Below are 12,142 nucleotides of genomic sequence, written 5' to 3' on the forward strand. Positions count from 1 at the left end.
GGCAGCTCCTAGCTTCCTGGGCTGCATTAGGCAGGATATTGCCTAATAAGCATGAGGAAACCTTTTTATCCTTAAGGGTGAATGAACACTGGAATTTCCATCCTTACAGATATTCAAAACCTGGCTGCTTAAAGCCCTGAGCAACCTGCACTTCAGCTGTCTCTGCATTGAATAAGGGGGTTTGGTCTACAGAGGTGCCTTCCAACCCCAAATGTTGTGTGATTTGGGTAGTGGTTGATGGATTGTACTGTACTTGCAAGGTGATAATAGATGAAGGACCACCAGGGACTGTCCTGGGACCTGTTCTGTGTAACATCTTTATTGATTGCTGGAGAAGGCAGTAGAGCGCACTCTCCTCAAGTCTGTGCTTGATATGAAATTGGTGGAACAGCTGAAGTGCTAAAGAGGGAGGGACCTGAGGCTAGAGGAACTCCGACTGTCTAGCTTGAGAAGAGAAAACAGGAGGTCCTAATAGCAGATTTACAATACCTACAAGGAGGTTATCAAGAAGATGCAGTCAGGCTCTACACAGCAGTGCATGGTGGGACAAGATCAATGGATGTGAATTGAAACAAGAAAGATTCCAATGGACTGTAGAAAGAACACTTTTCTCCCAGTCAAACAGTGGAGCAGGTTGCCCTGCGTGCCCTACCTCTGTCCTTGGAGGTTTTCAAGACCCACATGGACAAAGCCCTGAGCAACCTGGTTTGACCTCAGAGCTGGTCCTGCTTTGAACAGGAAGCTGAACTAGAGACCTGAGGTCCCTCCCAGCCTGAATGACTCTGTTTCTTCAGTTAAGTTTCAGTGGTAAATTTTTCAAGTTCTGTTTGCATGTCAACTTGTAGTGTGTGGTGCCACTCTTTCTCTTTCGCTGTTCATGATGTAATTTAGCACGCTTCTTGTGAACTGGTTTTAAAGTGTTTTTGGGCTTCACAGAAGAAGCAATAGATGAATGTTATCAGCTATAGCTTTGTGTCTGGGATGTACCCAAAAGTCAGAACACTCTTTTAGCTATGACTTGCAGGCTCTGGGGGAGGAAGGGAGATGTTCAGCGTTGTGTCTGTATGACATTTTGGGGGTGGAAAGGAATAATTCTGCTTTCCTGTCAGCTTAATTCAACTTAGTCCTCAGGGCTTCTGTTATTTAGGCAGAACCTTTTTACTGTCTGTGGTGTAATGCTTAGTTTTGCTTTGTGAGCTGTATTGCCTGTTTGTTGGCTGCATCTTGCATGGTTTACATAGCACAGTCATTTGTGCAGAACGCAGATGCCTATTACTAGTTCTCATTTTGCTGTTTCGATGGTTGAAGTGCTAAATGTTTGGTGGAACATCCTGGGGCATGATCAGCAGAACATCTTTCTGCTGAAGAAAACAGGAGTAAGGCTTTACAAATATGACTATCCTTGACCTTGCCAATCTGGCTCCTCCTAGTAGATATTTGACAAACCACTAAATATAACTATGGCTTCCATATTTGAATACCCAAGGTCTATTATTTTTGATTCTCCAAAGGTTTTTTTCTGTCTTTATGACTTCCTTAATTCTCTACAGGGACTTTGTTGTGTGTATGGTTTCAAGGGATGGGGAGCCCTCCCAGGAAAAGACAAAGTCACACCATATAATAGTATCAAGCTTATAACACACATCTGTTTTGATAGCAGACATTCAGAGCAGTAGGAGTATTTAATCTTCAGATCCTCTGATGCATAATCACAAGTGAAAGTAAATTTTTTCCCCTTTGATGAAACCCTGAGAGAGCATGTTCATGCAGCAAAGCTCTACATTTCTGTATAAACAACAGTGAAACTCAGCATGATGCAAAAAATTGTTGTTAAATACTCTTTAGGTTAATAGTGATGTATTTAGCAAAGTAATTGCAGTGGCTTGGGATGCTTATGGATTCGAGAACCCTTCTAGAAATAAAATGCTTTAGAAGGCCCGTGAACAAAAGCTAAAATGTTCTGCAAGAAATAAAAATAAACTTTATAATGCTGCCAGAGTAGATACTGCTGAAGCATCACAAATTAATTTCCTTTAATCAGTAAAGAAAAATGCATTCCATTTGTTGCCTTAACCATGATGGGTATTCCTGTGGTGGTTTTTTTTTTTTTTTTCCCTTTGGCCTCTTCTTGTAGCAGTTACCCACAAAATGTTACCAGTACATGTTGCCTATTTGATGTGCTCTTTTGGTTACAGTGAATATATTACTTTCACTGAGAATACATAATTGGATTGGTGTTTTCTTATTCCTTTCAAAGGCATGGAAACTTAAATGTAGTTAATAATTATATGTATATATGTTTCTTTTTTAGTGGAGGCGATAGTGGAGTTTGACTACAAAGCTCAACATGATGATGAGCTGACGATCACTGTAGGTGACATAATCACCAATATCAAGAAAGATGATGGAGGCTGGTGGGAAGGACAGCTCAAAGGCAGAAGAGGTTTGTTCCCTGACAACTTTGTAAGAGTGAGTACAAAGTGGAACTGTTCTTGTGTTGTGTGTATACGTTTTTGTATACTGTGCTGTCCAGGCTAAATATCAGCCTTTATATCATAGTATTTCTTGTATCCAAAACAATAATATATTGCAATACAATGTTCTATTGAGACTGCGTTACAAAGAAGAGATTACTTTCTTTGCAAAGCCAATGTAGTTCTGATATCCTGAAAGTAAAAGTAGTTACCCCTACACTTCTCTGACGTTCGGTGATTGTGTTTGTGTGGTCTGGGAACAAGGTGCTTATTCTAGAACAATTTATATGTCATGGCATTTGCAGTATTTTCTCTTCTCTATAACTGCTACTTCTTCTCCAGAGTGCTTTCTTGTTGGGATCACCCGCATGGCTCGACCGGTGTTCAATGATGAGATCCCAGAGATCGTATCACGTCAGGGTCACCAGTTGCGGGAGAAGGATGGACTTCACAACTCTGAGAGTTATATTCCGAAGCCATTTATTGTCTTGTCTGACTCCAATATATATCATAATTTTCGCTTAGTCACTGCGCACACACTCATGATTGGTTACAGCTTGTTACACACACTATTGCAATTGGCTATATACAAAATACCACGCGCTGTCCATGCGCCTCTCACACAGTCAGGATTCGCTGCTTGCAGGTGTTCCTGTTTTCCTCGCTTCTTCTTAGTTGTTTATCACAGCTCCTTCTCCTCAAGGCCGAGCCGTGCAGATATCCAGCTGTTTACCAGCTTCTCAGTGCCACAGCTCCTTCTCCTTAAGGTCGAGCCGTGCAGATCAACGCCACAGCTCCTTCTCCTTAAGGTCGAGCCATGCAGGGTGATCCCAACACTTTCTTAGGTTTTATAGAAGCTTTTTGTGAATATGTATTCCTGGCTAAACTAGTTGAGCGTCATTAAAGTGGATTTTTCCAAACAGTTGCATATAAAAACTTACAAAGTAATGATTTTTTTTTTATTATTTCATGTAATGAACAAAATAACTTGCAGTAATACTGGCTTTAGGAAAGTCATCTGAAGTTTTAGAAATATATACCTTTTTACTGGGCATCTGTGTGTGCCTGTGCATGTCTGCACATATGAGACTGGCTGTTAGTATCTCTGGGCCTCCTTGATTTGTCATTTCAGACCTAGGCTGTTAGTTTCTATAAAACTCCATAAACTCGGCTCTCCACTATGGAAAAGAGAGCAAGAACTACAATAAATTACATAAATAGGTTTTATGTTAATCTGTTATTACAGCTTCAGAGGATCTTTGGGACTTTCCCCTTTCCAAGGGTATTTTTTTTTCTTCTTTTTATTCTTCTAACTAACTGGTGTGTGCCTGTTGTTTGTTTAGACATACACACACAATGAAGTTACGTCATTTTGCTTCAATAACGCTGTGTATCTCGAGGTAATTCGGGGAAGTGGTTCGGTGGCAAACTTACCGAGCCTGTAGAGGGGGACACGCATGAGAGCCTCAGGTGTTCCTGTGGGGGCAAGCGTACTCGTGTCCTAATCCTTGTTCTTGTCACTGCCGAGAAGAACGAACAGCTCTTTGTCTGTCAGGCAGCAATGATTAGGAGGAAGTAACAGCCTCGAGGAGATGAAAGGGAGTGCAGAGGAAAATGGATACCCTGTTTCTTGTTAACCTCTGAAAATCCACTCTTTGGGGTAGGGGGAAGAAACTATTTTGGGACTCGCTGTGTATTGGTAATAGTTTTCTGCTTGAACTCTAATGAACTGTGAAGTTCTGTGGGACAAAAGCAACTTCATCTAAGCCTTCTTCCTGGCTGATATTTGAAATCTGCTGCTGATTTTAGGAGGTGTTGGATTTAGCATTCTAAATAAATGTGGCCTATGAATTTCTGTTATGAGAATATCATAATCCAAGTACCTAGTTTTTAAGGCCTCTTATTTCCAAAATGACTTGACACTGTGGCATCCTCTCACATAATTGAAAAATAAATAGCTTTTTCTCAATAGAAAACAACAATAAATGTTTTGGATTTTGTGTTCTTGTAAAATACCACTACCTGCTCTGTGACCCCCCCCTTCCCCCTTTTTATTTTTTAGATTAGCATCCAGGACTGTTTTCTAAAGAACTAAAACCAGAATTAAATTCTTCCTCATTCCCAGCTTGAACACAAAATCAAATAAATTTTTCATAGTTGAACATTCCCTCTAAATAAGGTAACGTGGAGTGGAAGATGCAGACTTCCTAAAAGTATAGTTTGTGAATATCTTGAGTGAAAAAGCTTTATTTTTCTTCAGTTTCTCTTGTGTAAATCTCCTTGTGTCTGGAGAGCTATAATCAAACATAGCAGCAGTCCCATTAGAAAGCTTGTTGAGCATAATCATTTTGTCCACTAAAATTATAATTGTAAACCTTCTCTTTCAGTTGTTGAAAATTCTTTTTAACAAGTGTAAGCAGAGTTGAGCTCACCAGCAGTCAATTCATGCCCCATTGCTATTGTGTCAGCAAGGTAATTGAGAGGCAGGCAAAAAGGGGTGCTACACATGAGCCAAATGCAACTCCAAATTCCCATTGCTTATCAGAATTGGTTGTAAGAGTAGTTACTTGAGAAAGTTATTTAGAGGTAAAAGTGAAATTCTTGAGATACTTTGCATTCTACCTTCAAGTGGAGGGAATAATTTGTTATGAAAAATACCTTTTCTTCCCTGTGATTTGAGTTTCTTTTGAACAAATTCATGACGACATTCTGAAGAAACTGTTGGGTTTTGCAAAAATGGAATGTTTGGGCTGAATTGAAACCAACCACTTAATTAACACAGTAAAGAGGCCTGAGTGGTCTCAGTTAACATGTGTGCATAGATTCTGGAAGTACAGTTAGAAGAGAAAAGAGTTTGGAAGAAAAAAATGTACAAATCAGAAATGGAAAAATTAGGGAAATGCAATATATTGGAATGTTTATGAAAAGACATTAATACAAAATGTTACTTAGGAGAATAAAAATATTTTTTAAGGGAGTACTAGGCTGTGATGTGGAAAAGACATTTGGAGTTGCCTGTAGCAAAAGTGGTTTTAAATTTCATGGAATAAATGCAAATTAGGAGACCATTGAAGAGGAGTTGTCTGAAGACAGATGTGAGAAAGAAAGAGGAAAGGGGAGGTAGCAATGATATATGCAGTACATGTGCAGTTATTTTTTTTTAGGGGACTTTCACTGTGAAGTTGTATCATCAGAGGTGCTTCCTGTTCTTGAATCTGCAAAACAACTGCTCTGAATTTCATATATTTTATACATACAGACACAAAAAAACGCAGATTCATACCCTTCTTATGCTCTGCAATTCAATATGCAAGGTGTGACAGAAAAGGTATTTGAAATTTCTTTTCTCTTTCTGTTTTTACTGCTTGTTAGTCTGCAGCTATGGTCACTTGGAAGATTTTGTGGGAGAAGTTTGTCTAAATATGTGAAAATTTTTTGGTCCCTCTTTAAGATCTAATTTACCTCTGTCAGCCTTTCTAGATATCCAATTTTGTTAGAGATAGTGATGCTGAATTTGTCAGAAGAAATGTATGAAATGCATATCTGGTTGTCATCTTTTCTGTTTTCTTTCAATTTTTGGGGTAGAGAAATAGAAGTATGAGTGGAGAATTACATACTGTTCCTGGTTGTCTGTTTTACTCCTCAGTTATGCAGTTGAGAAAGAGGAGGTAGCAGGTGTGATTGCACTGTAGTTCATTTGCATGGTATAAAGTTGGTCTTTGGTATCTTTCTAGCTTGCAAACTTCAACTTGAAATCCAAAACCCTCACCTTTATAACCAGAAAATAAATGTGTGTAGTATATTAGCTTTTTTTTAAAAAAAACTGCCATTAGGAGACAAACAAGAGGCTTTTGATTTTTTTTTCCCCCTTGTGTTATTTTAGCAAATTCCTTGTGTAACCATGCTCTGTAGTGTAAAACTGTGTGTAAGTGTGACAGCATCTGAGACAGATTTTGCTGATAGCAGATGAAGATGTAGAAAGCAGGAAACTGTGGCGCACAGGCGTGCTTGCTGGTTTTAATTTACAAACCCGATTCTATGTGGGATTGGGTAGCGTTATACTGGTAAACTGATTGTGCTGCATGTGACGACCTTCATGCTTGTCCGTACTCCAGAGGACCTGCCAATATTGCTAGCAGAATTGGGGAGGTAAATTTATTTTAAAATTAGGAAGAAGTATGGTGGTAGTTATTTTTGAAATTGTGGTGTATAGCTTGGGTTTTAGAATCAATGAAGCAGGACAGGGGGTTGTGTAACCACTGCTGCCTCAGGTCAGAACAGCAACCTGGATTTCTTGTTACACCAGCAGAATACAATCTCTAAACAGTGCAAATTAGCTGTAGGAAGTCAGGGATGTTCACGCTGAATCACAGGTACACGGTGGAGATCCTTATCTGTTGCTTGTCATTTAATTTTCTTCTCTATATATTTTGTTTGTTTGGTTTTAATCTTCTGACAACCTCTTAGTCTTTAATCTGACAACCAGTCAGAGCCTGCAGGGAATCGAGAGTGAAGCTGAGGAGGCCCTTGTTCTTGTTATGCACCCCACACACACCTACCCGTTCCTGTCAGTGCTTTCCTGAAACCTGTCGTAAGACTGGGCTTGTGCACATGCAGGGGCCCTGTACAGCCGTAGTTTGGCTTCTGGGAGGGAAAAGAGAATATTCTCCATGTCCCAGAACACTTTGGGTCCTGCAGTGCTTTCTGCTTCCCCAGCCCTCCAGCTGCTGCTTGGCACCCATCAGGTCAGAGACCCCACCGACTCCTCTTCTCCTTCCCGTCTGCTTTGCCACTGCGCTCTCTGATACCACTTTCTGCTTCAGGGCTTGTAGGTTCCTGTTGCCTTCACTGCTCCCCTAAGTATCCTGAATACTGTTAATTAAGTGACGTCTGGGTCAGCTTTGCCTAAGTAGCCACTTCTGAAACTTGCAGCATGTGCTGAGGCACTGAGATTATATGCAGACTGGGGAAAGCGGTGTTATTTCTGTCTGTACCTGAAAAGATAACTTGCTTTATGGGTCAGTGAATTGTTATGGGCTTTTTTTACATACTTGACAGGAATTTGCAATTCAATTACTGAGCTTTTTTGTTGGCAATCTTACTAGAATACTGCCTATGTATTTGCTCTTAGGAGATGTTTTAGATTGTGGCATTTGCCTGTCCAGAGAAGGGCAACGAAGCTGGTGAGGGGTCTGGAGCACAAGTCTGATGAGGAGCGGCTGACGGAACTGGGGTTGTTCAGTCTGGAGAAGAGGAGGCTGAGGGGAGACCTTGTCGCTCTCTACAGCTACCTGAAAGGGGATTGTGGCGACGAGGGTGTTGGTCTCCTCCCAAGTAACTAGTGATAGGATGAGAGGAAATGGCCTCAAGTTGCACCAGGGGAGGTTTAGATTGGATATTAGGAAAAATTTCTTTACGGAGAGAGTGGTGAGGTGTTGGAACAGGCTGCCCAGGGAGGTGGTGGAGTCACCATCACTGGAAGTATTCAAAAAACGTGTAGACGTGGCACTTCGGGACATGGTTTAGGGGGCATGGTGGTGTTGGGTTGACATTTGGACTTGATGATCTTACAGGTCTTTTCCAACTTTAATGATTCTGTGATTCTGTGATCCTAGCTGTTATGTTGTCTTGGGAATGAGAGCCAGGAGTACTAGTTTCTTATTCCGAGTTCTGGCTATGACCATTAAAATTGGTGTCCTTAGGGTGAAATACCAGAGAATATAATCGGTGAAAGAAACTTTCAGATAGGTTCCATCATGTGAGAATGTTGTCTCATTGAGCTTTTGTTTCTGTCAACAGTAATGAAGATTTTGTGGGGAGAAACATAGCATCACTGATGTGTTATTATTTATTATTGCTGTGGTTATTACTTTCCAGCGCTGAAAGCAATACTAGTAAAACAAAGTCTCTCCCTCATCTCCCCTCCGCTGAAGACACAGATCCACCAAGATGGGTCTTGTACCAGTCAATAGTCTCTGACTTGGCAGTGTTCAGTCTTCAAAGGGAATTCAGCACAGAGCAGCAGCAGCACTCTGTGCCATCTTGGATGCCCAGGGCACGATTACAAATAATGTCACACCTCAACCTGTTTGTCTGGCTTCAGAGGAGGTGGGGGAGCTCCCGGTGAGGCAGCTGCCCAGGGTGTTTGGCCTGGAAGCAATGTGAGACTTCCTGGCAGCCACAGAGGCTCTTTCCCATTCCCTGTCACAGGGAACTGGTGATACTCTTGGCTGAATGGGAAGGGTGCCATGCTCCTTGCAGTCAGCAGAATGGATCCCGTATGTTTGTCATGGGGGCAAGCGTGGTGTTGGCTGTCCTGTGGTGACCGGTTTGTTGGATATGTTTTGATGCCATGCTTTGAGTGTGGTATTACTTGGCGGAGGGCAAACAGAGAGGAAAGAAGCGTTGCTGTTTGGAGCAGTCAGCTGTCGGATGTTTTGTGGGAACCAGCGTGTGAATGTTTTATGAACTATGCAAAAGGGAGAGGGTTTTAAATGTGTGTGGCAGTGGACACATGGTAATGTGAAGCTTCAGTATTACGGTTTTAATTAGCTTTCAGGGAATAGTACTTTATATTGCAACAAGTTATTAGTGAAAAGTAACCTTCTGAAAGGGCAGTGACTTAATTGTAATTATATATTGACAGAACTGGTGAAAATTTAAGAGTTTGAATCCAAAACATTTTTTCATTCTTTAATATGCATTGTAATTACTTATGTTTAAAAAAACAGAAAAAGAAATATTTAAATACACGTAATATTGCTTCATGGATAGGGTTCAGTGTAGGTAGTATAAATCGATATACAAAGGAGACTCAGTTGCTCAGGTTTGTCTTTTGTGTTCTTAAGAAAACCTCAGTAGAGTATTTCTGTTTAAAATATGCTGTTATTTAAATTGTAAATTAAAAAATATAATTTTATGCTAAAAAGGAAACTAAACACCTTTTTTTCCCTCTTCCTGAGCCTCCAAGCCATGAGGAGGAGGAGAACCTAATCAGAGATTGAAACAAGGACAGAATGTGCTATCTAGAAGTTATATTTTCAAAGATACAATTTCTTTGGAGGTGTAATATCAGAATTCTTTAAAGCAGCTTCAGTTTCTTCAGAACTTATTTATATATTATTGTTTGGAATTATGTGTTACACAGGGATGTCAATGGTGTTTTGGCAATAGCCTCTTAAAGTAGTTTCCATACAGATATATAGAATTGGCAAGATCAGATGGTTGACGGTGCTTCTGCAACCTAGTCCTAAAAGGTTGGGAGGCAAACAGAAGGTGTCTTGACCTCATGCTTTCTCTTCCCTGAAGTCAGTTTCTTTCTCCACGCTCCCCCCCACACCCCCCCACCCCCCCCCCCGGCAATTTTATAAGCTCCAGATGTTTTTATTTTCTCTGTAGCTTGTTTATGTTTGGGTGGGTATGTTAGTAATCCATGTATTTTGGTCTGATTAATTTTTACACTTCTTCTGGCAATTGTTTTACAGTTTCAAGCAGGCTGCTGTGAGAAACTCTTCTCTGTAGGTAAAATCTGGAGAGGTGCTTAGCAGCATTTGCATACAAATGTCTTGCAAAACGTACTTCTACCATTTTGGATTTACAGAGACTACAGCTGTGTATCTGATTTTTCCTGACAGGACCAGAAATCTTATTAGGATTCTTAAAACACAGCAACAGAAAACACACTCTCCTAGAAACTGAGTTGCAGTTCAGTCCTGGTGCTGTTTGAAGCTAGCATGAGAATACTTGTTGATATTTCCACCTTTCCTGCAATTTAATTACATAGCCCTGAGATGGATCCCCTCAACTTTAGGAAGCATTATCTGATTTTGATGTTTTTAACATTTGTTCAGAAAAAAAAGGGAGGGTGTAAGAGAAACGGTATTCTGCATGCCTGTGGTGTAACTATAGCATTTAATAATCGTCATTATGAAGGGTTGTGCTTGCTTTCAAGCTTAGTCTGACAAATGTTCCGTTTACTCCATTTGAATGATCCAGCCTGTATCATGATTACATCTACCAGTTTGTATTACTTAAGTGTAAAGTAACATTAACAGTAAGTAAGAATGAAGATGAGAGCAAGAGGGACATGTGGGAAAAAGGCAGATATTGTGTATTGTAAGACTAGCGGTTCTAACTGCTGCTGTCATTATTTAGTGATACTGTTTGCTTCTGAATATTCCTGTCCTGATCAAACACTGTAATTTATTAACAGTAATTATATATGCGTATGTAAGGGGTTGTTTAGTCATGTTGGTTTTTTATTTGCTTGCGTTTTCTTTGTTGTTTTGGGGGTTTACTTCTGTGTACAGAAGTGCTGTTTTTTTCTGAAGTATCGTGTAGACTGTTTAAAAGCTTTCATATAACAGCTTTCATGCTTTTATAAAGTGCATATCAACTGGACTGGCAAAGTTATTTGCATTATTTGCTATTGGAAGTAGTATTTGACTGATTATCAGTAGTATTTGGCTAATTATACTAATTAGATACCTTTGTATTCAGTGTCTGCAAGTGCTGCAGTTCCCTCCTAGAATCTTTTGGGAAGTATTTGGGAAGCTGATAGTGGAGACAGAGTCCTTAGAGGGTCCCCCATTTCCTGCCATCTCCTAATTATTTACTCTACTAGAATTTCACTGGCACTGTTAGTAAAATTATGACAGAGTATATAAGAGCAATTGTTCTCTTCAGAATTGGAAAGAGATGAGTATATGTCAGTCTCTTAGTCCTCTTTTTTTGGCTCCGTTACAGCCATATGAAATATATTACTGCTTATATATAGACACTGTAGTCATTCAGTTACCCCTGGAAAAGGCAAAGGTGCAAGTAAACTACCATCATGTAATAGGATGAGTAATTTACGCACTCTGTCTTCAGACTCCTTCTTCAGTGATGAATACTTAGTGCCGATGGTTGTGACAGGAGCTGGTGAGGGAAGGAAGAAACAAGTAAAGCATACATTTTTAAAAATAACATTGGTTCCTCCCGCCCAGGAAGAAGAAACAAGGCAAACCTGTCATCTTTACAGAAGGTGATAATGACTTCTGCTTTTATTGATTGATTTTTTTTTTTTAACTGGGAATATTGAGAGAAATAAATGCATCACAAATCATTCAAGACTGTGCAAGGTGTTGAGTGTATGTATCTGCTTCTTCACAAAACCTTGATTTCTCCATTTCCCACTGCATGGGGACTCACTGCACCCTTTGAAAGATTAATTAGTGCTCTGTTCTTCCAGAGAACTTGCATTTGCCTTCCCAGAGGCTATAGGCCAGTATTATCAAAACCTCTGATTAAAAACACCCTTCCAACAGAAACTGCCTCTAAAGCAGAAACTTCTTTCATAACTTTCATGATTTCTTATGGTTACAAGCCATTGCCATTATTCTAGTTGGTTCATGACAACCAGCTTAGCTAAGCCTTGGTTTCCTTTTTAGACATGCTTGGGTGAGCTTTGGTGGTCTGATTTATGTGTCAGTATTTACTTATTAATTGATAGCACAAAGCAAATGAAACTCCTTTTTATCCTTTTGGCTGAAAATTATTCTCTTCCTACTTGGAGCCAAGAGCATCTTGTCATCTAGCTTTCCATTTGCCACATGTGTTTGTCAGCTTTTTGGTTGCTTGAAGGGATTTTTTTGGTTTCTGTTCCCTCTCCCCAAGCTTCCTTATCA

The 12,142-nt window shown here is 40.0% G+C and overlaps 1 protein-coding gene across 1 annotated transcript in view; it reads left to right on the forward strand.

Annotated features, from left to right (window-relative positions):
- Positions 1 to 1,575: 1,575 nt before the first annotated feature.
- The window catches only part of SH3KBP1 (SH3 domain containing kinase binding protein 1), a gene marked incomplete at its 3' end in the record, with an annotated part of 205,045 nt that continues 194,478 nt past the window's right edge, over positions 1,576 to 12,142 (forward strand). The window contains exon 1 of the mRNA XM_082011118.1: positions 1,576 to 2,443. Coding sequence (XP_081867244.1) covers positions 2,402 to 2,443 — 42 coding nt within the window. The 5' untranslated portion in view covers positions 1,576 to 2,401. The remainder of the gene's footprint in view (positions 2,444 to 12,142) is intronic.

Source organism: Phaethon aethereus, assembly GCF_964289735.1.
Source record: "Phaethon aethereus genome assembly, chromosome: 1".
In the NCBI taxonomy this organism is placed as follows: domain Eukaryota; kingdom Metazoa; phylum Chordata; class Aves; order Phaethontiformes; family Phaethontidae; genus Phaethon; species Phaethon aethereus.